This window comes from Gymnoscopelus microlampas (genome assembly GCF_963454915.1).
Source record: "Gymnoscopelus microlampas genome assembly, chromosome: 4".
In the NCBI taxonomy this organism is placed as follows: domain Eukaryota; kingdom Metazoa; phylum Chordata; class Actinopteri; order Myctophiformes; family Myctophidae; genus Gymnoscopelus; species Gymnoscopelus microlampas.
The window spans coordinates 38,130,464-38,158,192 of record NC_139941.1 but is presented as its reverse complement, the minus strand read 5'-3'; the positions used below and the strand labels follow the sequence as shown (position 1 = coordinate 38,158,192).

Sequence of the window (27,729 nt, the reverse complement as noted above, 5' to 3'; positions counted from 1 at the left end):
CCCTTTAGCCGGCCCCCTGGTTCAATGGCCCTACAAGAGAGGCCCTCCCAGAGAGCATCAGAGCAGTGCAAGTAGAAGGAGATGAATGATATGTATAAATAAATAACACATAGTGCAAACATCATACATAATTACATAACAAGAATTAGATAATCTATATAAGAATTACATTGCCCAAGTGGGACAATGTCACACCGGTATTTAGACGTTTTTCCTTAAATGCTCAAGCTGCTGAGTGACACGCAGCAAAGGCCGTCGGGATCGGGACTAGAACCCGCGACGCGCTGTCAGGCTACATCGGGCCTAGGTGCCTGGACCGCTACTATGCCAGCTGTCCGGGCCAAGCGGCTGATTTTTAACTGTATCTTTCCATAGGATATGTGAAAATCTGTCATAAAACTTCCCAATCTTTTCTATGTATTGAGGGCTCACCACCAAAGGCTCTGGAAAATCTTTGTCAGCTTGCGTAAAACAATTCCTCCAGTAGGCAGGCTTTACGTAGGCTGGCACATTCAAATCGGAAAAGTGTACTTCAAGTCTGCATCATTTAACTTCTGACCTTTGAAAAAGTTAGCAGCGAAGCCGGCCTTGTTGACAGAGCCATCTGAGACAAACTTCATCCATAGCTGATTGGAGCTAGTCTTAATGTCATCTGGCTTGTCGTAACCACAGAAGCGGCCCAGCAGGGGGCTTTTCTCAGAGTTCCCATCGCGTACCTCCAGGTAATCATAGGCACAGCTGTCGTGTCTCTCAATCTGAGGGAGGATAAACGCACCAAGGTCAGACTTCTCTAAACTAGCAAAACCTATGAATTATTTATATGCTGCATTTTACATAAAGTTAATGTGCGGGAAAATATGTCTACACATGGCTCAATATCATGGGCATAAAACACTAACAGGACTAGTGTCTCACCTCAAAGGACTGGAAGGTAAGGCCGACATGGTAGCCCTGAGCCACAGAAATCTTCCAGATGCACACTTTGTTGGGCCGGTAGTCATCTGGGTAGTTGGGAGACTGGATCTGGCCAATATCCTTCTTTACCTCTCCTCCACAGATGGCTGCATGTGATAACGAAAACAACACTGACGAATTTTGGATAGCAACATCATCAGCACATGTCCCTCAAAAGAGCATGTGCTCATTATTATTTGCGCACTGAGAATTCTGAAATGCCTTTCAGAATCAGCTCTACGGCACACATGTGTACCGTTCACACATGTGTACCGTTCACACACACACACACACACACACACACACACACACACACACACACACACACACACACACACACACACACACACACACACACACACACACACACACACACACACACACACACACACACACACACACACACACACACACACACACACACACACACACACACACACACACACACACACACACACACACACACACACACACACAGCAGCCCTGCACTGTAGGCCAGGGTCTGGAAACAATGGAGGGGGATATGAGCTCTGGCCAAAACCAAAATCTGATTAATGCAGCGTAAAAGGGGCCTGACACATCAGCAGTGGGGAAGCCAAACATGAGGCCTGCGGATATTACACGATCCCTGAGCAGCTTTCAGGCACATTGCTGACTATGTGACTCGACATGCTGGTGTATGTGGTTTGCTTGGGAACGGTAGAGGGTGAATAGGAATAGGTGCTTCTTACCTTCATACACAGCTGAAAAACCTTTCCCCACCCAGTTACTGCTGCTACGGAACTCAATCCACAGCCGACTGTCGGTAGAGATGATTGGCTCAGGCAGCTTATCTCCACAGAAACGCCCTGTGGAGTCACAAGGTGACATTCACAAATCAGAGCTGATCACCCCTTCACACAGTCTTTAATACAGCTCTCAAAAACAGCTCCTTACAGCCACAGCTCACAACTTAACTGTGAAACGCGCAGGCATAAGCGTGCAGACTGCAGACACCGTTTTTTCCGGTTCCTTGTTAATGAATGACCGGTCGCGCACGGACGCCTACAGACGCATGTTTTTTTCCCCTGCTCCAGGTGGGAAAAAAAGTGTTTCCATGCGCATTCTCATTGAAACGCATTGACCAGATGTGACCAGGTTTGGTGAGAACAGTTGCGAACACAATAACGCACGTGAGCGACGTAAGAGGTTTCCAGCGTAAGTGGTCATAATAGTTACCGCTTAAACTTGCTACAAGCTACAGTTTACTTAGCATCTTTTCGTTTTTGCCATCTGGCTGGGCAGTTAATTTTTGTTTTGTTTGTGCAAGATTTTACTCTGGCATCATTATCAGAGCATATCCAATAAATAACCATTTATTTTCAGAAGACTACAATTAAGATGTACATTGTACAGCAGTTTTTATGTAGTGCTGACCTTTGAGTGGGGCCTTCCTCCAGTACCCATCTCGGATCTCTACGTGGTCATACCAACACAAATGACTCCTGTACAGATCCATGGAGGTGAAGTTCAGAATGATCTAAAAGATAGGGAAAAAGAGAGAGAGAGAGAGGAAGATTACTATCATGTATGGTTCAAGGTCATGCAACGACGTCAAACAGCCGTGATCCTCTTTACCCATTAAAACCGGGAAAGCATCTGTCATTTTAGATTTTAGCTATATGCAACATAACGTTTTTCAGAAAACTCTTAGGATTTAGAACAGCGGTTTAGAACAGTGGTTCTAAACCACTGTTCTGGCCATTCAAAATTATTCAAAAAAACACTTTCAAGATTTTTGAAAATGTTCAAAAATAGCAGATATTCAAGCTGCAAATCTTCTATTCTGGGGGTCCCTGGCACAAAACATTTTCAGATGGGGGTCCGTGGCCAAATATATATCAATCTGGGGTCCTTGTGGCACAAAACATAACTACTGATTTAGAAGGCATTTGTAGAATTGGCCACAGGTCTTAATGGGGTTAAGGAGGTTGGGGTAAGGAAGCAGTGGAAGGACACAGCAATGCTCGCTGGTAGAAGTTGTCTCAAGTCAGTAACTCAGACATTTTCCATTTACTCATGCATCATACCTTTTCCCCCGGCGTGACCGATATCCTCCAGATGCAGTGCATGTAGGCTGAGTATCCATTGGGGAAGCCAGGGGAGGAGAAGTTCCCGCTGCTGTCCTGCAGACTGTCCCCACATCCTATCCACACACACACACACACACACACACACACACACAGAGAATATATATCAAGCTTGCTTGAGCTCTGAGCATATTGAAATGCCAATTAGCTTCTGCCTGAAACCATCGCCATTGAATCCAGCTGTACAGACAAACGGCTCTGAAGTGGATCCCTTGACACCTCGCAGCAAGGGCATGATGCTTGATGGGTGGAATTAAAACACGGAGTGTGAAGTAAGGGGCAACTCTTTCATGTTCAAAGGCACATCTGCTGGTAATATTCACACCCCCCTTCCAGATGATCGTCACACAAAAGAATAGAAAGCATAAGAAATATCCTCTGAAAGTAGAGCTGGCACACTATAAATAACCCAGTCCTCTGGGACACCCATGATGCATTATATACGTGATGCTGCCAGTTAAACCCCCCTCAGGTTGACTGGGAAAAACCAACTGTGCTTATAGGACGTATTTCAAACAGTACACATGGCCTCAAGGCAAAGGATCCCCCAGCAGGCTTGAGGGAGGCCAATACCCAGCAGGAGAGAGATTTACTTTATAACGGCAGCGATACAGAAAGAGATTAGAAGATAGGAAATGTACCCTGGGTTGTTTGTCATGGGAACTAGACACAGATTATTACCTCTGTGCTTCCTTTACCCTGCTCTGCTCCAGTGGGCGTTCAAAAAACATTCCCCCCCCTAACTGTTTACGTTTCTGGCTCCCTTGAGGTCAGTGTGTATGTGTTTAAAAACGGGACAAAGTATGAGCCACAAGTTCTGTCTAATAACGCTTGGCAGAGATCTGGTGATACTAAACCATTAACAAGCTATTTGGCACTCTGAGGGCGATGACAAACGCTCCGAAGAATGCTGTGTGAATGGGAGATCCGTGGCTCTTTAAGGATTTTTTTTCTTCTTCCAAGAACACGTGGAGAGACTCAGTAACTCATCCCCCACACTGTGCGCCACATCATCCACTCTGCTTTTCCTTCAAGAGAGCAAGATTGTCACAGGGCTGTGCTCTCACACAGACCTATATTTATAAAGCCCCGCCAACAGGAGTCATTTATGGTTCTGACTTCCACTTCTACAGTAAAACCACACTGGGCCAGTCCAGCCTCTGGTCACCATCACCATGTTTGTACATTGAGCTTTAATGTGGAGCTGACAGCTCATCTATCCTAGCCTGAACTACAATTAAGTCTGTGACATCAGATGTGTTTAGCAGATGGCTATTCCAATGCATGTCTGTTAATGCTATAAATTTGCACTTTATTTCGAATGCCTGTTTTGCACAAGCGCATTAAATCTTCTCTCACATCTTTGTGAGCATAAATACAGAGAACCAACTAGGAAAAAAGTCAGAGCTGTATAACTCTCTTTAGGGTGTTGGTCATACAGTTTACATTGCAAATGTCCTGACCTGGGGACACAACAACAGTGTGTTGAGCAGCCATTTTAGTTATTGTCTTCTTGAGGCCAGCTGTTCTTTTGCCTCTATCTGGGAAAGACTGATGACAAACTTCCTGTCCTCTGGTAGTGTTTACACTCCTCCTGGCTTGGTCGTCTCAGAAACCGTAGCCAGGGAGCCACACCACATCAATGGTAGATGCTTGGCTATTTCTACACAATGTAAACTACATCTGGGGAAAGGCAGGGACTGCTTCTTCAGGCTCTTTCCCTGAGCAATATGTTGCACATGCATGCCAAATAATAGCAAGACAAGAGAGTAAAACCACAAGAGACAGACTTTGGCATTTTGGTCTTACTGGAGCACTTGTAGAGTTTGCGTGCCTGTGCAATATCCCCCTTGCTTAGTCTGGTTCTCTGGCCAATGGGTGGTCGCACACCATTGACATCATAGCGTGGCAGGATGGTGTCCAGGAAGATGCCTCTGCAAGACAAGAAAACAGACATTTATTAGCACAAAAACCATATGGTGCATATATGGTCCTAGCCATAAACTCCCCCTCTAACATGTTCTGTCATTAAAGAAGTGGCTCATCGTCATTCATCTGTTAAAAGTTCAACATTATCAAGGGCTTAAAGAGTGGATGCTGACGGCTATGAATGCATCTAGCAGTTCTGTTGATGTGAGCTTGGCTGTTGGCCCGTGAAGTCAGTTCTAAAAAGTGCTACCTCTGGACACAGAGGAGAGGCCAGGAGAACACAGTCTCATATTTACTTCAGATCAGCATTATTAGGCCTGACCACAGGGGCAGGGCTCCAAGTATGGCATTGTCGTCCATTCAACACTTTGGTCCCCCACAAGATATCGATTCGATTGGATGGATTGCCATGGCATTTGCTGAGCACGCTCATGCTCCCCAGAGGATGAACCCTAACCACTTGAGTGACCTCATTTACTTTACTGTAGTACAATATGTGTCGTACGATATAGATATCTCAAAATCGAATGGATGGATCGCCATTGTTTGTCCAGTACTGTGGTCCTTAAACAAGATAACACAAAAACGAACTCTAGGAGATGCTAATGGGGGTTTTAGACTCTTAGTCTTGTTTAATTTACAGGGGGATGGCTGCTGGTTGCCTTTCAGTTGTATGAATGTTTTCCTCGGAGACCAGGGGTCACAGAGGCCATTTCTGAGGTTAATGCTGACATCACACTTTCACACACACGTGTGCCCCACAGATGGGAGCACAGCTAAGCCCTTCCCCACAAATACTGAAAGGAAATCAAACTACATTACATGGAGCTTTGAAGGTGGGCAGGGGAAAAGCAGCCACATTCATTGTTCAAATTCAACGCTCAAAATAACAACTGCAAGTACGGAGAAAAAAAAGTACATAAACGGCTTCCGTAGAAGCGCACCACAGAAAAGGCAGTACTGAATAGTTGATGTGGAAAGTACATTTTCATGCAACTGTCTCACTTAACACTTTACTAGTTTATCATCTCCTCCCTTTCTGTAGTCATTGGTGAGCAATGGCCCAGCTCCCTGGCCGTTCCCATGGTGACATGCCTATCAACTGCAGGCATGTGCAAACAGCGCAGCCTGAGCTAACAGTTCAGCCTCTGCTGCCTGTACGTCCGTCTGTCCGCTTCCAGGAGCCCGTATGCTGGCTGCCGGTGAACAACGCCACTTCAGCCGGTGTCAGAGCAGACAAAGGCCACATTGGCAGGTCTTTATTTGAGTTGGCTCTGCTCCATGCACCGGGCCTGAAAAATGTCTCCAGAGCCAGGGGGCGGGGGTGGAGGGTTAAAGCTGTCGGTCGGGTAACACACCCAAGACAAAAAGCTTTAGGATCAGCCTTGCTTGTCCCCAGGAGACACATCAAAACATGAGGGCAAGCCATGAAATCATCCTAACAACACCCTCGACAGGAGGGAAAGACCCTGGCAGAGACCCTGGCTTCCCACGGTGATTTACAGTAAAACACTGAGCAGACACAATGACTAATAATGGGCCGACAAAGGAAGACACTGGTACAGGTAAACCAGCCAATAAAGGCTCGGTAAATGTGCTCTGCATATCTAACCCATAGAATGACTTGTGAAAAGCTAACTGGAGCCCCTTGTCTCCAGTAGTTCTCTGAAACACAAATACATTCTAATCTCTAAACAGTTTTATTAATCACGACAAATTTCAGCTACGAACAGGACAATGGCGACAGTCACTGACTTGAAATGAAAACAAAGTGTTAGTTCACAAACCAGAGCAGTGTGTAGAACAACAACATATGAGTTTAAGTTCCATACTGTACACCAGGGGTTTTCAACTGATTGTGAACCAGGGACCACCACCCTGACAATCAACCTGGGGACCACTGTTGTGTTGGGTGGGGATATGGACTAAGATTAGTGCTTAGGTAACACTTTCTATGCATCCCATGTCTGCATCCAATAGTCCACGGACTAATAGTGGTCCATGGCATAATTATTGGTCCATGGGAAAATGTTTAAAAATGTAAATAGAATAAATGTAAATAAAATAAAATACCTTGTATGTGTTAAAATGTATTGAAATAATATTTAATAAGTCCATCAAATATAAGAACATATTTGAATTAATAGGCGTGGTGTGGGAGAAAAAGCTTGCAATTAAATAATGACTGTTAAGGGCTTGATTTAATTTCTTGCACGATACTATGTGCAAGAAATTATATCAAGCCCAGGCATTATTTAACTGAAATATGTGAGTGGTCCAGAGCTATAAAAAAAAAGGTTGAGAACCACTGATGAATTCCTATCCCACGGCTACCCTTATTCCATTCTCTTACTTTATCCAACCTTCCACTAAACTCATGTTTTGTATCTTATGTATGAGTGAGCAGACAAGTGTGATTATATGGGCACTTTTCCTAATAATGACGACTTAATCAGGTAATCACGTACACTTCCCCTTCTTGAGATTTTCTGGGGAATTTCTTGACCTCCGACTTCCCAGTAACTCACAACATTGATGCATCATCATAGATTACATTACATTACATTACAGTCATTTAGCAGACGCTTTTATCCAAAGCGACTTACAATAAATAGATCATTTAGTGCACTGTTCCATGGAAGAAAATATTCACTTTCACTTTCACAATTATGTGCATGGTCAGGGACCACATGCAATACCTTCACGGACCACCAGTGGTCCACGGACCACCTGTTGAAAACCCCTGCTGTACACCAATACTAAAAGCAGTTATATGGTACTGTCTCAGGTACATTGACTGAGTGAAATCGAATATGAAAGCAAGGGTCCAACCCAAAATACCTTTTACTTCTTTTATTTTATCAAACAAAGTAACCATTATTCAGGTCTCCAAGTCACTCCCAGAGGTCTGATTACCACAGATGAAAATACTGTGACTTTAGTTTGTTATAGTGGATAATGTTGTGTTCTCTATGCTTGCCCTCACGTTGGTTTTTGACCAATACCAAAATATGTCTCTTACCTGTCACTCTTCACTAACGATTCATAATACATGCAGGCAAAAATACAAATATTTCTTAAAAACATACCAATTCCATCATGTGCACAGCACATTCTTGGAAACACAGAGCCAGACAGACATTTCTGTACATTGGCCTACACCCAGGCACAGCCGCCAGTCAGACAAAGATTCTCTCTCTTCTTCCCAGAATTTGGTTGCCACAAGCAAGTATGGCAGTTGATTTACGAAGAGGCCCATACACTGGGAGAGCAATGGAGGACATGGAAGAGTGCACAGTGACAGACGGGGGGTAGAACAAAAGGAAAGCCAACAGCTGTTTCTCATATCACACTGAGGTAGTTATGATCACGATCGCCGCTCACCTCTCTTCTCCTCTCACTTGCGTGTGCCCAGGGCTCGCGTTACACTCGTACTAGCATGATGGGTGTCAAAACCACTTCTGCTATCGTAGGAACATTACATGGTTGGAATAGCTGAATCATCCAGCTGTTAAAATGTTCCCCCATTTGTTTGTCTAAGATATTTTAGAATAGAATTGTATGATTCTTAGATCATGCAAAACTGAAGTCAAAACTTGCTCATGGCAGTGGGAGGCAACAGCAATATTCAGAAATCACTACATATAAGACATTCTAATAATAACTGGAAAGGTTATGAAGAATCCTGTGTTAGGAGTGATGCTTTATGCAATTACTACATGACTCATAAGATTGGCTTTGCCACAGTCCAGCTGGTGAACGACACTCCAGATGAACTGTGGCCTTGAAATGAGACGAGGCTGGTATACCCCAGACTGACATAACACTGAGGCAGGTTCATGCCTCCACCAAACACTGTGACACATTGTGTGTCTCTTGCTGAATGACAGCGCAACATCTGGAAAGGCTTCCTGCGGCATCAAACGAGGAGCTGAAGATAGAAATGAGGTCAGCTGGCACTCAGGGACACTCTGGCACACTGGAGTGTCATTAAGTCAATGGCACACCCTCGGCTTTCATTTTCAAAAGCCAGGAAGACACTCCTCAGTCATGTGAATTATGAATAGGAGTGCTTGAAATGTATTCCAGTGGCTAGATTGATTGCTCTTTAAGAAATGTTTATTTGGTGAGAAAGATGGATATTTGAGCCTGAACAGACCGTGTGTGGATTTGTCTCAACAACAACAAAAACAATTAAACAGTTTACTTGCATCAGCCTGAGCGGATCTTTTGCAATCCAGATACTCGTGGTTGTTTATCTGTGGTATCTTCTGTGGTACAAAGCATAGCACCCAAAACAAGTCTAATCTGTTTGAGGGTCTTTTCTTTTTCAATTTAGTCGTTATGCCAATTTCTAAATTCCACACAGACACTTGTGTAGTCTTGTCACTGCTGACCCCACATGCCTTCTCCGATACACATGGAATTGCCTGCCAGTGAGGAGCTTCACCTGGAGGACGTAGCGTGTGCGAAGGAACACCCTATTCACAGTTCAACACCAAACTGTTGGAGCTGCTGGTGCAGCGACAAAGAATGCCCTCCCTGCCCCAGCTTCCAACCCCCTGAGCGCCCTTATAGACGTTTTTCCCCAAACTGAAAGGGCAAGAAAATTGGCAGAACTTTCATTTTCTGTGCATTATACTGTAGGCTACATATGAATTTTCATTCTCTCTCTCGCTCAAGCCTTCAAGGTGATCATTAAGTGTTGACCTGAATTGTGCTCACAGGGGAGTCAACCTTCTGGGGTATGGTATACATTATAACACCTGGGAACCATGAAGCTTTGCAGCAAACATCTAATAAACAGTTATGCACAACCCTTCCGACAAGCGCTGCTCTACCCAAATTATGTGTTTTTGTCTTTTTACTGAGCGAAAAGTGTTGAGCGACAGAGTAAAAATGTGCCTTATTAAGCATGTACAGAGGTCTGGGATCTTGGATGGATCACGCTGCTAACGATCAAAGCCTCTTCAAAGGGCCTTTTGGAGTATAATGAGGCCGTTCACGGTATGAGACGAGGCCATTTACAAGGAACTTCACAGGCCTATGAATGTGGCATGCTTACGCCTGATTTACACTTGGTTGCAAATCATGTTGCGAAAAATAACAGATCTACAAGCTCACAAAGCGTCACAGCATGAAATCAGGCATCAGATACAGCCAGTCCAGTATTGCTGGGTAACTCAACCCCAGGATTGATGGGAGCGCTTTACAGGGCCTGATGCTGCTGCTACACCAGCGGGATCCAAACAGGACTGCCTTAATTGGAACGGCCTGCGGGTGGGAGCTAGCTCATGGCAGATAAACACTTTCAACTACGCCTTCCAAAACACTGCCATCAGCCTTCTAAGAAACTAGTGTGCACTTTAATGAGTTTACTGAATAAATCACTAAAAAGTTAAATTGAAACTGAATTTGAGTGTACAGAAATGTTGATTGTTTTTAACATTATAGACCTAGTAAGAACACGATTATGTTGGAATTACTATCATCACAGTGCATTAAAAGCAACTGTTACAGGAATGTTACAAAAGGCACTGTTTTTTGCTGCATTTACAGAATAAGAAACCTTGAACATAGCAGCAATACAGGAAGATTTCAGATGAAAGGGAATTGGATCCTGCTTATTGGGCCCCAAGTGGAAATGCTCAATTCAAACGTATACATCAAATCTAATGACTATTATTTCAGGCACCCAAGTGTTTATATTCTTTCACCTGGCTTGGTAATGCCTCTGCCAGGACAGGCAATGTACTCCTGTCCAAATAATAGACACATCACATCAGCACAGCCGCTACAAAGTAGGTTATCCCACAATGTAACTACAGACTATCAAAGGAGTTAAAAGATTACAACACAAACATCGTTGCATAAGACATTGAGGGAGGGGAAGGTACTGACATGCTCACTGGTTTCATGAATGAGATTTGTCAAGAAAACAGCAGAGAAACCTGCACCACTTAGTTTTAACTAAAACATGGGTAGGTGCTTAGTTTTCCACTGATTTAACAGATGTATACATCTGGACCAGTATGACAGTGATTTGTCCCAGAACATTGTAAATGAGAAGACACACTATGGGTCAAAAGTACAGTGGACTGGGAAACAGTTCACTCGGAGCTGGGCTACAACTGATTTTCATGTGCATCGTGCATGGAGAACTTGGCATTGGCTCATACCTGGAGAATGTATTCCTGGCATAGTGCATGATACTGTCAAAGTCATAGACCTCTCCCAAAGAATCCACCTCCCCTGGCTCCATCTTCAGAAAGTTATACTCCTGTCCTATGAAAAGAAAAAGCATATCCGAAATATGAAACAAACTCATGTTGCACATCTGCATGTATGTCTAAGGTGAATAAAATAATAATCATGCAAACTGTACAATGAGGCTACAGATACTTTGGTGTGTCATTCGTACTTGGAAGATGCATTTGTTACTTGATTTTTATACCTCTAAGGACAGCAAAGTTTTTTAACAATCTACTGGAGAGTGGAGACAGACAAATATATAAAAGTCAATATTATGGCAAGTTATGTTTAGATTTAGGTCACAAGTGATTTAGCAATCTGTGGCTTGGACAGGATTCCATGAGCATAAGGTGAGTGTGTAGCCTGCAGGTGTGGTTTTCTGTGGTTTCGTCTACCTTAGCCTTACTTCCCCAGGAGTTATTCATGTTTGTTTTTTATCAAATTTGTCTCAAATGGGAATGTCTCTATTAGTTCTGTGGGTTCTGACACAAGGCCATTGCTTATACCTGGTTGAATGTTGTCCCGGATAATGCTGACGTGTTCATCCCGATCGGGCCGCGTATGTTCGTGCCAGAAGCCAATCACGTGACCCAACTCGTGCACCACGATGCCAAACTTGTCGCAGTTTTTCCCAATGGATATTGCCTGGGGGCCTCCTCCTCTGCGACCTACATAAGAACAGCACCTATGAACCCCCAGACACACAATAAACACAGACATACACACACAAATACAACGGTTAGCCGGGTCAGCGTCTAACGGAAACATCTTTTCCACCAACATGCCAGTGGAAACCACAGAGGGTGGCCAAACCAGGAAGGAACGTCCGCCCTGGTTCTAGAAAGCATGCAGTGTCTGCTAACATGCACTTCTATATTTCAAAAACACACTCTACTGGGAACAACATCATCGCAACAACCTCCGTAGTGTTTCGCAGGACAGCCAGCCAGATGAGGTGCCCCCTCACTCACACTCACACACACATGCACACACACACACAAGCTGGCTGACTTCAGGGCTCCATCCCAGCGTGACATGAAAGGTTCAGTGTGGGAGTCTGGTGGACGGGTGCACACACATCGCGCCCCCATGGGCCAGCCAGCCGCTCTCTCTAATTACTGTGCGCCCAGGCAGCCTCTCCTGAGACACGCCTTGAACTTTGCACAGGACAGATGGGGGTCTGCTGAATATGCAGCAGAGCCAAGCATTCCCACTGCTAACCGCTGCCGCCTGAGTGGATAATGTCATCCCTGTTACTCTAGAGGCCAGTTACCAGCAGGCTAAAATGGTTATCAACATTTTGGCTGGGGGGAAAATGTTTCTTGGTAAGGGTTCATGTGCCATATTTGCCTTCTGACACACCGCTTGTGCTCAGCATCACATACGGTCAAGCAGGAACTGCATGACGCCACAACAGTTGTGACGGGATGTGTCTGAATGTCTTAAGTTATAACACATCTGGCCTGGGCCATTTTGCTCATATTTCATACTCGGGCGGGGGGGTGGGGGGTGAAAGCCCACACCAACAGGGCGAATTTGGCGGCCATTAGAAATAAGGAAGGAGCGAATGACTGTGTAGAAGTTGAGGAGGGCACTCCCTTGGGTGCTGTTCTGCACACCACGTGTATGACATACGTGTGCAGTCACTGAGGTTAGAAGGATGACCAAGCACACGGAAACATTCTTGTCCACTGAATGGCCATCTCTCTTAGGGCCGGTAGGGGGGATGAAATAACAACTCACACGCAGACTGCGGACAGAGGGGATGAGCAAATACGGAAGGCTGCTGAGTGGGAGGCAAGGAAAAGTACTTATGCGGTAAATCATTAGTTGCGGTACTGCGGATATGGAATGGTCAGCAGAGGCCGACTTCCTTCCTGAAGGAGCCCCACCCCCACGGACTCACCCACATGGTCGGTAGGTGAACACAATGTAGCTCTCCTCCTGCATCCTCTCAACGAATGTCACACAGGTGTGCTTCTCCCAGTGGCGCATGGCCTGCCGGAATATTGCCCGCTGACTGCCTGAAAAGAGAACAGCAGGGGTGAGATCAGTGAAGCCGACAACCAGCCACAGGAGAGATGTATATGAAGCAACTGTAGAGCGAACCTGACAGCTGGTAACAGCTGTCAGGTTTGTCCTTTAGGAAAAGGACAAGAAATTTGTCCTTTAAGAAAAGACCCAATACAGGACTTTGTTGAACATATAATTTAGGGTTATGGGGTTTCTTTTACAAACCATTACAGACAAACAATTCTATTACAGTTGTAATACACAGCACCTCTTACCAGCACCGGCTACCTCTTTGTTTAAGTCTGTATCATTTACTGGGCCTTTCCCGAAATGTCATATCCTTAACCGTAACCAAGAAAATAATGATTTCATGTTAAGGATTGCTACTGTTAGAGAAGTACACTAATGCAAAACATATGTGTTATGTATTCTCTTGGCAAAGCTCTGTAATCACAGTGCAACTCCATACACACGCATAGCTGTACATTCTTTGAGAGAAGTAGTAACTGCATCGCTATAGCCTGATTTATACTTAATCATACAGTGGTGGAAAAAGTACTATTTTTTTTTACTTAAGTAAAAGTATCAATACTGCAATGTAGAAATACCCTGTTACAAGTAAAAGTCTATTTACTCGAGTAAGAGTACAAAAGTATTGGTATCAAAATGCACTTAAAGTACCAAAAGTAGAAAGTACTCATTATGCAGAATATCCCATTTCACAAGTTTTCAAATGTGTAAAAATCTTTTGAAAATAGCAGATCTACAAGCTCGACGCGACCCATTGTGAGCTTGTAGATCGGCTATTTTCAAATGGCCGAAATGTATATAGGGTTGAGTGGTTAATGTATGTTTTGTAATAATAATCAAAACTAGTAACTAACGTTTTAAAATAATTGTAGTGGAGTAAAAGTACAATATTTGCCTCTGAGATGTAGTAGAGTAGAAGTAAAAGTATAGAAAATTGGAAATACTCCAGTAAAGTAAAAGTACCTCAAAATTGTATTTAATTTCAGTACTTGAGTAAATGTACTCAAGTTACTTTACACCACTGATCATACAACAGGTCGCACATCCAAATTGGCAATCCACATGTTCACATATTCACTTACCACTGAAGTTCCCACTGATGACATATGGAATGACGCCTTCTGGCCACACCCGCTCTGGTCTGGAGGTTGCAGCCCTTTTCCTGCGGCGAGCTCCTTGCCGGTTTTGACTATTTTGTGACCCTGTCATTCACATCAAGCAAACATACAGTTAGGGATGGGACGATAATCGTTTATCGTAATAAAAAAAACCTCACAATAATCGTATTGTGGAGATTTATTTTTTGTAAAATTGTCCTCCGTCACACACTAGGGTTAATTAGAGCTGCAAATTCAGTACCACTTAAACCCTCTACACTTCCTCGATAAAGCGGACCTGTAAAGAGCGCATTTGGTACGCTATTATTTCACTTTAAACAAATCGATTTGACAAAAATAGCAGATCTACAAGCTCACAACGCGTTGCATTGCAATGCGTTGTGAGCTTGTAGATCAGCTATTTTTGGCGAACGTTCCTCCCAGAATAGGGATGCTGGGTGTTCAAGTAGTTAACAAAAGCGCAATTTTAAGAAGTATATTTTGATTATCGCAATAATATAATTAATCGCAATAATTTTTGCCACAATAATCGTGTAATTTTCATAGCGTCCCATCCCTACATACAGTAATGTGTAAAAGTTAGGGATGATCACATGACTACAAACCCTGAAAAGAACATTTGTAAGAATAACTTGCTATTTTATCACACATAAATGTTACTTTGGTTTTTAGTTATATTATCTCAATGAGCCATGTGGTTCAACCATATTGCTTTTTAATTGTTTGCTTGCTGTACTGTATTATACAAGCTTAACAATACACCCTATTTTATACTTCGTTGTACAATGGTGGTGTGCGGCAAAAGTAGCCGATCTACAAGCTCGAAGCAGGTCGGGAACTTGCAGATATACAATTTTCGCGGGGGGGAATTTATAATGATAAATGTGTGGGCATTTATGAAAATGTTAGGGACTCCAGGTTGAAAGTGGTTAATGAACATTCAAGGCACAGCACAGCAGTGCTAACATTTTAATTTGCTGAAATAGGCCCTGCTTGAATTTCAGTCTGCCAGTCGAAATGAGAAACCAGGCAATATCAATTACCAAACGCACACATGCACGCACTGAAGGATACCTTATGTAACGACTACGACTTGATCGTAATCGTTTTCAGAAAGACAAAACCCTAATTGAAAACAAAGTAAGTCTTCTGTTGCACAACAATGAAATTGACACCTCTGCACAATGAGCTTAAATGGGCAAATTGAGTCACTGACGCTACTACACATGTGCACTTGCAATACCCCCCCCCCCCCACACACACAACAAATAATACCATCTTGCAATCCCCCCCCCCAAAGAAATCTTGCTCTTCTATCATACTGGTGTGGGTGATGTTGGTGGGGGTCCCCACATCCTGTCCCCCCACATCCTGTGGCTAAGTGGCCACAATGTGAATTGTCAACTGATGGACAAGTACAAACTTGATCTTTCATGCTCACTATACTTAAAGAGAAGCATGCTGTCTGTGATATTTGACAGCTGTTGTCTAAAGACTAAAGACCGTTTTTATTTGCACAATCAAAACACCCAGCAATTACTTACCAATGTAAACTCTGATACAAGCATACCAAAAGCTGTGCAATGTCCGTTACATTGTCATTCTGCAAGTCGGCATAAACATTTAGAGAGCTGATGATGAACACAAAGCTCGTTTTTAACAGGTGGTGCTGCCAACCCTCAGCTGGGCCTGATCCACCCTCCTAGTGCTCCACAGTTTTTGTAATGAGCTACAGTGCATCTTTACTGGTAGATATAAATCCTCCTTGCATAATTGCTCCCCAACATGAAAGATTACTGAAGCAATACAGATTTCTAATGAGCAATTTTTACTTGAATTGTTCCAACTTAGTTACCTGTGTCTGTGTGATTAACAATGGTGACGGTTCTCTGGGCCATGTCTATTATCCGGTCCACCTTAAACATGCGTAGATCCTCCTCATCCAGGGCAATGTCTCCCAGAAAGGCAACTGAAACATACAAACAAAAGGCACTGTGTCAGACAAATTTAAGGCATCCCCGCATGGGTTTGCACAGTCCAGTAGCCTCAAGCTTTTCCTGCCCGACTGAGTAGTCTGCATATTCAAAGCAATGGTGAAAGACACACACACACACACACACACACACACACACACACACACACACACACACACACACACACACACACACACACACACACACACACACACACACACACACACACACACACACACACACACACACACACACACACACACACACACACACACACACAGTCCCTGTCTCAGATTCATTTGCCGTCCCCGCCGTACTAAAAGAGCAACACGCAGACTTATGAAATAGCAGTTATGCGATCTCTTCGGATAACATAAATACAGTCTATGGCTCCAATAAAAGCTATGGGGTGGATATATAAATGTAAGACATGTGATGGGGGTCATGCAAATTCATGAAAGTCAAGAAACATGAGAACGGAGAGAACACGAACTGAGAAATATGATTATAGTCGTAATATAAATTCAGCTAAACTCGGGCCAGATGTTTCTTAAACAATAAAATCCATACTCTGTGCCCTAATGTCCCTGTGTAGTTTAAGACAGCCATCACATCTGATATAGCGAGACACTGACATTGCTTCAATACTGTATATGGGGCACCTTGAACAAGTAATAGCTCTTTAATGAGGCCAAGGAGAAGGAAAAATAACCAAACAGTCACACTTTATGAGGAATGTGCTTTATGGGATTCCTTGCTAAATGCCCTATTTCTGTATCGGTTAAAAGCTGGGAGTCCTCTCTGCAGAGACAGGGCGCTCTGTTTTACAAGCTTTTAACACCAACACGTTTCCAGAATTTACGGCCGGTCTTGTATGCAGGAGTGAGGGGGGGTGTGCAGAGGGGGAGAGGAGAGGAGAGGATTGGAGAGGCACTGGACCTCTTGTCTGAACAGGAGATGAGGCCTGTCCTTTGCCCACAGTAGAACACTGAATAGGGAAGTACAGAGAAAATGACTAGTGACTACCCTCTCTAATTGCGTGTGCGTGCGTGTGCGTGTGCATGTGCGTGCGTGCATGCGTGTGCATGCGTGTGTGTGATGGGAGGGACTGCTCATGGATAGAAATCCTGGGGACCAGTAAACTCTAGACTGGAAGCAAGTGATTTACTGTGGTTCTGGAGAAAAAGGCTCTATTTGTCCAAAGTTTCAGCGTGCAAATCTACTGTAGCACACCACTGAAGCAAGCAGATTGTGCAACAGCTTATAAGGATCACCGAAACGTAGAATATAAATAAATAAAGTAGTTCCTTTTTATATAGTATAATAGATTATAATACGGTTTATGAGGACTGAGCTTTTTTGCTTTTAAAAAGGCAACAAAAACATCCCAGACAATAGAGTAGTCTCTTATGCCCTAGTCTCTTCTGACAGGGGTGCGAGAGAGGAGAGAGAGGGGGGTTGAGCACAATAATAAAAAAGGGGGAAAAAGCTTAACATTTGGCTAGCATTCCTATGTACCAGAGAAGCATTATAGAAAAATCTGGAGCTGGCTGTGTCCATTTTTACATTTATCTGAGTTCAATTAGCTGTGTGGCGTGGATGCAGCCCTGGTCTCCCCACTAGCAAGACTGAAGGTCATGGAGGGCATGTTGCAATGAGGATGGGTTTAGGATAAAAGCTAATTTAAACCAGATTTATACTTCGCTGTGTGGTGGTGTCATGCCAAAAATAGTCGATCTACAAGCTCACAACGCGTCACGAACATGTGTGAGCTGGTTGTGGGCTTGTAGCGCCACTATTTCTCATCACGTGACACCGTGTTAGGGTAGCGAATAATTAAAGCATTATGCTTTTGTGAAAAATCGTCATGTTAAATCATGTATTTTCAACGGAGGGGGAAAAAAAGTTTACGACATGTCACACGACACCCAAGCATTAATTAGGCTTTGGAGGATAATGACAGCAATAAGAAAAGGTGTGGATCACTGCCTACAAGCCAGGGCATGCACAGAGGACAGTTTTAAATTCCACAGAGGTCAAAGGGATGCTCTAATATGCACTCACAGAAACACTAATTCACTGAAACCAAAATCCCTGTAATGCAAAGCAGACTTTTTCATAATCAACCCCTTATACTGACAGTAATTTCCAGAATCTACAGTGATGGCTGATGGGTGAGAGCCTCCAGATGTCTGTGCATGTGATGGATAAGCCTACAGTCTGTCCTCTCTCTTTCTGTCTTTTATACTCACATTCCTATTTGATTCCAAGAACTCGCTGAGCACTGTAAAGCGGAAAAACACGCAGGACTTCAGGCAATCAGTTCTGAGCCACTGTCAAAGATATTTAGTGCTATTGTAAGATTGCAGGAGTGCACACATATTGAAATGCAAATACTAATAACCAAATATACATAAATATGCACAGCAATATTCATTTTAAGCATTTTGAGGATTAAACCCAAAATCCTTGCATAAGTTATTTGCTAAACAATTCCATAGAATTCTGCTCTGACTATATTTGACAGACAAAGATGGGGGGGCATTAAGGCAATGAATGAATTGTTGTCCATGATTGCTACACATTACTCCCTGGTACGCCAATATTAACAGCCATGGCCATACAACAAGGTACAGGCTTGAACCCTAACCCCATGGATGTCCATGGAGGGGAGGATGTGTAACACGCTGCCCATGGCTGAGTCCCAGTCATCCACAAACCATGCTGGAGACTGAGCGGTTAATCCGAAGCGCCATTGTTCCCAGACAACAGTGGGGATTGAAGTGAGCAAATGCATGGCCTGGGCAGTGGCATTAGGACTTGTTTCCCCTGGGCACAGCGGTTGTCCTGGAGACGCTGTTGCAGGTTTATGGAAAGGCTCACAGGGATTGTGAATTAATCCCCTTGTCTCCTGGCTTTAATTATCCACAGACATGGGGTCTTAGGATCTTTTGTACACAACAGTGGGCTGGGCTTGAGGACAGGCTAAAGGCAGTTGGAGAGAAAGGTGATAAACTCATCTAGATTAAAATAATAGGGTAAATAATAGGGTACACAACTACACATCGAAAAACAAGGGTGGTAGATTAAAGCCCAGTGAGTGTGGCAGATGGCAAGAGATCACAGCAGACAGAGTACTGTGCTGGATCTCTGTCCAGCAATAGTCATTACCTAAATTGCGACAGCTGCAAACACTGATACAGATAAATACTGAACAGTCTGGTAATATTCACTTTGTGGGTGATATCAGACAGCTACCATTCCAGATTAAAGGTTTGACAGGCATATGATTCAGAAACATCTCTCTATAGAGATTAAATCATAAACGTGCACAGGCACACACACGCCCAGCAAACTGTCTTGGCCTGTGCAGTGCATGTATGTTATGTATGTTCCATAAACGTGTATGGGCAAACTGGACAGATGAAAGAGACCTTTGACATAGTGTTTGTTTGATTGCATGCCCATCCCCCATTGCGGAAGATAATATCATTTTTTAGATCATCTTAACCATCGTAATCTGTCTCTCATCGCAGACTACCCCCCCCCCCCCCCCCCCACCATCAATAAGCCTGTCCAGTCAGATTACACAGGAGATCTCAATCAAATTAAGCCATTGCTCTGTGCAACGCTCGTGCCATGGCCTCTGCAATGTCAAACACACACTAGTACTACGCCATTTATATTCTTGATCCCTCCTGTGAATAGCACACTACTGAATCAGACCCTGAAATCCTGCACTAACATCAATACTAAGATCATATAGACACACAGAGTGTGGCCTATATTTAGAAGGCCACGTCCGGGGAGAGACCACAGTAAGAAACCTCAGTGTCCTTGTGGAGAAGTTAGACCGTCTTTACCCATGCTAAACACCCTGTGATGAAGGCAAAGAAAATCCCAGGCAATATGTAAGACTTGTGCATCACAAAGCCATGGCACCGCCTTTCACAGTCAGTGTTTGGTAACAAACGCTGCATTCGAATGTCAATGGAGGCCAATAGTGTATTGCGTTAAGGTGATTACCATCTGATGACAGTGTAACACTTTCAGGTTTCATTCTGTACCAGCCCTTTATGCCAAGATGCTGGCTACAGTGGGGCCATTGTCTGCCCCCCCCCCACCCCCGAAATGGCATCAAACTGCAGAGGCAGACAAGCAAAGGCAATGTAAATGTTGAGGTACGTAGTGTGTATGAAAAATTCCTACAGCAAGGAATGATGTGATAAGGCTAGTTGTCCTGTAAATATAGCCCCTCTCTCCGGAAACAAAAACCAAGAACAACAGCTGTTATTCTTCAACAAATGCACACCCTGACATTTCCAAACACTACAATTTGAGCCCAAGGCAAGAGAGAAAAAAGTCATCTTATCTGCTCATTTCAAAGGTAACCAAGGTATAATTAGGACAGAGGTTCCTATACAGCCTCAAGCTAAAGCCTTTAGATTCAAGGGATTCTTTACCAATAAAAAAAAGGCTGCAGTCTCATCAGCCTCAGCTGAGATCAAGACGGAATTGCTGCCACCGCAGTTGAGCTTCAATCTTTTTGGTACAATGAAGATGGCTTTAACTGGAAAGCGCACACAGCAAGAGACCTCGCCCCCCTTTAACATTTCACACTTCATCAAGCCCATTAGCAGATAGGCTTGCAAAGCTCAACCCTGACACTGATTACTGAACACCTAATGCCAGTTAGGCACTACTAATGACTCATCAACTTGTCAGCCATTTGTCTTTTGTTTAACGTCAATAATTCAATGCAGGCTTTAGCTTCATGGCTCTAAAATAGTATGTAACTATCAAACCCAGATTTTTTTTAAATATATATATATATATATATATATATTTTTTTTTACAGGTGAAAAACATACACCCACACAGTCTGCACAGTGCCAGTTTTTCATCCAAATGCAATGGCGCCATTTAGACAGTACTTACAAACAAGATAGTGACTTATCTGATAAAAGAAAAGGGAAGGGTATTTGAGGATATATGTTGGGAAAAGTTTGGATAGAATTATAAATCATGACACTATCTTCAACCCTTAAAATGCTCCATAAATAGAGAGGAAAAACAAAAACAAAATTGTTTTTTGTTTTAAGATGAATAGCAATGTAGTGCCAATGAATTATTCAGGAAAGCCAAACTAAGTGAATAACGAAAAGTACTGTTTAAGTACTGTAATTGGGCATCTTCGCCCGAGTCATTTAAATGAGCTCTCCTGAAGCATTCGTCATTACTGGGGATCTGTCCCCACTCCCCAGACTTGGCATTAATGCAGTGTGAGATTAGTTATTACTTAGCCCTGTAAACAAACATTGTTCCAACTAATGGACCCAAAAGCATGCCAATAGACTGGCTCCTAGGCCACCTGAACCCTGCAGGGAGAGAAGCTGCAGGGGTCCTGTGATGTAAAAACACTCTTATGGTGTGGGCGTGGCTATGTGGCTTGAATTCCATGATAAAGGAAAGTGACTGCTTAAGTGTCTCTTAAATGCCCAACCCATGAATTCAACAGAGAACAGCCAACCCTGTCACTTTTGAAAGGGAGCGTTGGAGAACGACTGTCACTCATTTTTAGCCATGCTGTTTTTAGCGACTGAAGTGAACAAACCCATATATAAATACAAATACAAGGTCTAAGTGTGTGCACAAGGAATCAGCTGACCACAAAAAGCTTTTTAAATCACTTTGACAATTTGAACAATCAAATTATGCATAGAATAGGTACACAGAATGCACAGTTGATTTATTTTGACATAAATCTATAATTCGCTTATTTTAGCATCAACTGATTAACCTCAAAGAAGTATATTTCCATACCTATCTCTAATGTTACAATAATGACTGCCGAGTGTAATTACAGTGTATTAAGGCTTATAGGACAAAGTGGCCTTTTCTTTCAAATGAAATGTAACAAATCTACACAGCAGCTACATTTAGGCCTACTTTACTACATGGAATCAAAAACAAATCACAAAACATCCACTTGAGACGAAGGAAAGGTTTTGCCTTTTTAAGTGAACAATTAATGTCACCCACTTGAAGGCTCCAAAGTCAAACGGCAGCAACAGCTTGGTGGTACTCCAGCTTCCAGACTTCAGAAGTTAAACTTCAAGACCTTCCAGTCTTCATAACTTCCAGTCATCCAAAAGATCTCTACCGTTCTACCCGCCATGATAAACACAATCGAGGACAAGGGCCTATAACTGGTGGCGGAACGGATGATTACAGACTCAGTGTGGACAGTATGCATTCCTCACAGGCTGTAAACAGACCACAGATAAACAGACAACCCCCGTCTGAATAGGCTGCACTACTCACCTCACCTGGGCTGCTATGGCGTGGAGTGGCTGGCCTGCCCTGCACCGTCCAGCGGTACTCTCCCTTGGCATGAAGTGAATGACCTACAGTCTGTGTGAAGTGCTCGAGTCAGTCAGAGGAGAGAAACCCAGAGGCCCAGGGAGTCAAAAAACCAGCGCTTGCATAAGAGAGGACAGGAGGTTCGCTTCAGGTTGCCTTGCTAACCTCGCCCTCCCTGCAGCGGAAACCTCTGGCTGAAGCCGCGGCGGCGGCAGCAAAGGATCTCACATGCAGGGCAAAGCAAGCCAGAGTCTCCAAAGTTTAAACCACAGCAGCTTTATTACTATGGCAACACTGGACAGTACAGATGGGTAACATTGTCATTGCAAGAGTCTTAAGCAGATTAAGATGACTGCCTCATAAATAAATGCAAAACTACATGTCAATGTCAAGTCAGTTTCTGCTCTCATGAAAATATATCATTCCAACAGAGCAGACAATGAGCGTGGCTCTCATACATTTTTCATATAGAAAATGAGTGGATCTGATCCCAGTGGGTTGTTAGAGTCTTAAATGACTTCCTGGGATGCTGCCAAGGTTGGAGCTTTGTGCACTACGGAATTTTCCATTGGGTAACTGTCTGTACCGTAATGTAGAAAGCATTACTTCAATACTATTGAAGCACTAATTTCTGTCAGTACACTTGTGTGTGTGGTGTAATTATGAGTTACAATTTAAGCCCCTGTAAATTAGATATAATTGTGGGGGGAAACCACTGGCTAATCCCAATGATGAGAACTGATATATAGCCTAGTATTTATGGTAAGAATTAAAATCTCTTTAATATAAATCTCCCTGAATCAAATGTCAGAAATAAAAAGGGATTCTCCTGCAGTCAATTAGCCAACTTGAACTCATTGACCAGCAGGTAGGCCTGTTTGTTGGGTAAGATGTCAGATCGCTCTAATCTCAACAATACTCACAATTTCTTACGTCACTATATCAAATTATCAAATGGAAAGTTTACATTTAAAAAGGCGTTGACTGACTTATTCAGGTAAGTGTTCCACAAAGGGCAATAGCCATGAAAGAGTTCTGCAGTTCCGTCTTCACAATTTACCAATGTGTTCAAAACTTTCACAGCACTTTCCTGAACGGAAGCAGGATGGCAGAAAATGCTGACCTTGAGGGCAGCAGACAGATCAAATAGACTCAATGCAGCAATGTACTTGGAGAAAAGGAAACGAAAATCGATATACTATGCGTTTGCGCCCAGCAAAGATATTTCAGAAACCCTATACCAGTACCAGGGTCTATTTGTCACATATTTATTTTGTGGTATGCACATACCTAATCGAGTGAATGGTGATGGCATGATAGAGTAGTGTGTGAGTGAGTCACTTGAGTGTGTGTGGGTGAGTGAGTGAGTGAGTGAGTGAGTGAGTGAGTGAGTGAGTGAGTGAGTGAGTGAGTGAGTGAGTGAGTGAGTGAGTGAGTAGTCACTCAGTGTGAATGAATGTGTGTGTGAATAGAGTACAGTAAGTGGATGGGTAATTGTGAGAATAGGAGTCATGAGTGAGTGAGTGAGTGAGCGAGAGAGAGAGAGAGAGAGAAAGGGACAAGAGACCTTGAGCACTGTACAATTTAGTAAAAGCAGAAGAGCAGGTGGGTGTTGGGAGATTGACGATGTGAGGGTCAGTTGTATTTGTGACCGTCTCTCCCAGCCTACTGTCTTCACAAGTGCGCATAATCAACCATAAACAATATTGCTCTCTATTCAAATGATACTTTAACTATGATTATAGGGTGAATGAGTTGCCATTCAAATCTTAAACAACCCTGAAGGGGGAGCGGGGGAGTGGTGAATCACTATGCCTCAACAGAATAAGGATGACGAAAACACTTATAGTGTATACACTCTGACCTCATGTCATCTTCAGTGTGTACTTCTGGCAGAGGTCTCCAATCCTAACAAGTGCCCACGGACTGCATCACTGTCCATTTAGACTTACAAGTTACGCAAAACAATTTGGCACAACAACTGACATGACTAATGATATGACAACCTCTAGCAGGATCTTACTCATGCACAAGACGCATGAAGTAAACTGCAAAGACAGCACAGGAAGTAACCTCTTCACTTTTTGCGTGCAAAGGGCACGGTTCATATCTCCAGTTAGAGTTCTGTACTGTTTACATGAAACCACAACATTTTGTGAAGTTGCACAATCTTTATGTTGAGCAAATGCACTGGCGGATGCATTCACCCTGCCTGTCTCCAGTGGATGGAGCCAGATCAGAGTGGAGAGCAGAGTGCTGAGAGTTGGTCTTTATTTAATAAAGTATCAACTCATAAAATCTGAAGCAGAAACGTCAGAAGAGGAATGAGGAGACAGAAATGCCAAATCAGTAAGCACGTCCAGGACTTTAGAGGTCATTTTGACCGAAGCCAGCTCTCTCTAGTTGTAACCTGAATACTTTCACCAGATGGAAAACACAATCTGTTCAAATTCCCCATGGGGATTTGGCAAGACAGTGAGTTCACAGCAAAAACTCCAGATTTAAGTGACAAGTAAGATATGCTTTGGCCAACTGATGGAGGACTAGGTGGGCAAACAATAAAGGCTGCTGACTGCAACTTTGTCACATTAATTGAAATAATAAATTAAGTTTTAGTGGACAGCAGACAATAAGAAGACAATATTTGTGCTAGTTTAAGCTTTTCAGCAAACACACTGACCAAAAGACAACAATCCAGGAGTGCTCTGTGCATATAATGTCCAGGCTTTGTACACTCTTCCCCTCCTCCACTTTGTTTTAGTGGTTGTGTGAACAGCCGGTTAGGGTGAAAAAAGGCAGACTATTCATGCATTGACAAAACCAGGTAGATGGGAATTGGGAACCCAAAATCTCAAAACTAGTTGTACATAAGTTGCAAACTGTGTGTTTAATAAAATAAATGTTTAATATCAACATCTGTGGTTGTAAAATAATGCAAATCTGATAACCAATGCCCACACTTTTCTGAAACCGTAGGAAACTTTTTGATGTAAAAAAAAAAAAGAAAAAGAAAAGAACTTGCGTGTTTTGGACATTTCCCCAGATTTCTGTCTTTCTTTCTACCCCCAATTCTTATTATCATGTGCACTATTCGAGTTGTGTTATTCGCAGCAACTCAATGAGAACATCAACTGTAGGCTATATAAACTGTGGCACTGGGGGAAATAAATGCACATGATGTTCTTTAAAAGGCTTTAAAAACTAAACTCACTACTGTCATGTTCTGAAGCGGATCCCTGGCTGATCTCCTCAAGCTTCCAAACACAGAAGCAATTCGCAGCAAGCTGTACCTCCACATAAACAAGGTAAAATAGCGTTTCAAAGGCTTACCAGCTTTACAGGGATCCTTGTAGTCGATCACATCTGATGTGGCAGAGGGTTCCACATAGTAGCTTGGTTCAATTGCCTCCAGATCGATTGCCAACGTCACGGAAAGACAGGATAGAAGAACCAAACATCTCGTTGTGAGATCCATGATTCTAGTGGTTCTACAACGAAAGACGAGGCATAGAGGTGAAGAAAAAGAGGGACGGGAGACTGGGAGAGGGACAGAAGGAAAGAGACTGAGAGAGAGAGAGAGTGAGTGAGGGAGAGAGAGAAAATGGGAGGTTTTGGGGGAAATGAGATCTCTCCGGAGGGCGGGTTTAGAATCAGCCTTTCCACAATGTCTTGATCCTGGGCAGTGATTCGCCCTTGTAGCCGTGCTGTGCTCCGGGCTACTAGTGCAGATTGCCTGCAAACTTTGATGATAATGTCAGCTCCACGGGGCACAAATGCATGTCTTTTCTTGTTGATGGTTGGTGGCCATGTGCATCATAGGGCACTGTTTCCCAAACACTGGGTCGAGACCCATTTGTGGGTCGCGGACAAATTTTTGTATGGTCACAAGCAGATATCCCTTTATTTGTTGTGTCCTACATACATTTTGTTTTTAATAATTATTATTTCAAAACGTTTTTTTTTTTTTATCCAAAACATTTTCATTAATTAAAAAAAAATTAAATGATTTTTCAAAAATAATTTCATGAATAAATAAAAAAGAAACCAAAGACATTCCATAAATTAGAAAACAAATATTTAAGAAATAGTGAAAATAGCATTGTAGATCTGCTATTTTCACTTTGAGTCCCGGGGAGAAAACTTCTCTTCTGGGTCTTGAGCTAAAAAGTTTGGGAACCATGCTGTCATATGGGGCATAGACTGATAAAAATTAACAAACACAAAAAACGAAACAAAAAAAACAACGTAAAATGATACATGAAAATGTTTATACTTTGTATGTATTTCTTCCGATCAAATGGAATCCGTCATTTTAAGAAAAATGTGTATAAACGACACATGTGTAAAGTTATTTAGCCTACTATTATCTCTTCATGTTTACATACACCTTTCATGCGCGCAAAGCAACCAAACAACACACACCAAACAAAGCAAAAACGCGCACGCACAGCGAGCATTCAAATGCGCGCACTCAAATCCACCCACGCACCGATATAAATGCGCGCATTTCATTAACAGTCACCTAGCAGCCGGGAAAAGCCGTGTTTTAAGCGCCACCTGTTGCCAATATATGGAACAGCTTAATTCCACCGTAGCACGCGACTGGTGAGGAGGTTTCTGTACCAGAAAGAGAAAAAAACAAGTGAAGAATGTGAATAGTAGGCTACTTCAAATCCAAATCCCTTTTCTTCCCAAGCGCTGGAGTTGTTGACCAACTGCACGAGTGGGTCCTGCAGTGGACCCAGCGGCCTCAAAAAGGGTATAAATATACTGCGCGCGCGCGCACACACACACACACACACACACACACACACACACACACACACACACACACACACACACACACACACACATATATATATATATATATATATATAGGCTATATATATAATGTTTTTAGTGAGGACTGCGGAAAATGTGCATCTTTGCTAAATCCTGTGTAGCCTATCTACAATATGTAGGCTACCT

General features: G+C 43.1%; 1 protein-coding gene across 2 annotated transcripts in view; it reads right to left on the bottom strand.

Annotated features, from left to right (window-relative positions):
• The window catches only part of bmp1a (bone morphogenetic protein 1a), a 36,587-nt gene extending 10,239 nt beyond the window's left edge, over nt 1-26,348 (bottom strand). The window contains exons 1-12 of one of the 2 annotated variants that reach the window (XM_084055740.1): nt 26,092-26,348; nt 16,281-16,394; nt 14,390-14,509; nt 13,171-13,288; nt 11,771-11,949; nt 11,192-11,297; nt 4,893-5,017; nt 3,024-3,139; nt 2,371-2,473; nt 1,686-1,802; nt 916-1,061; nt 560-755 (exon numbers count right to left, since the gene is read on the bottom strand). In XM_084055740.1, the coding sequence (XP_083911866.1) occupies nt 560-755; nt 916-1,061; nt 1,686-1,802; nt 2,371-2,473; nt 3,024-3,139; nt 4,893-5,017; nt 11,192-11,297; nt 11,771-11,949; nt 13,171-13,288; nt 14,390-14,509; nt 16,281-16,394; nt 26,092-26,236 (1,585 nt within the window). In that variant the 5' untranslated portion in view covers nt 26,237-26,348. The remainder of the gene's footprint in view (nt 1-559; nt 756-915; nt 1,062-1,685; nt 1,803-2,370; nt 2,474-3,023; nt 3,140-4,892; nt 5,018-11,191; nt 11,298-11,770; nt 11,950-13,170; nt 13,289-14,389; nt 14,510-16,280; nt 16,395-26,091) is intronic. The other variant, XM_084055739.1, reaches the window with a different exon arrangement.
• Nucleotides 26,349-27,729: the final 1,381 nt, after the last annotated feature.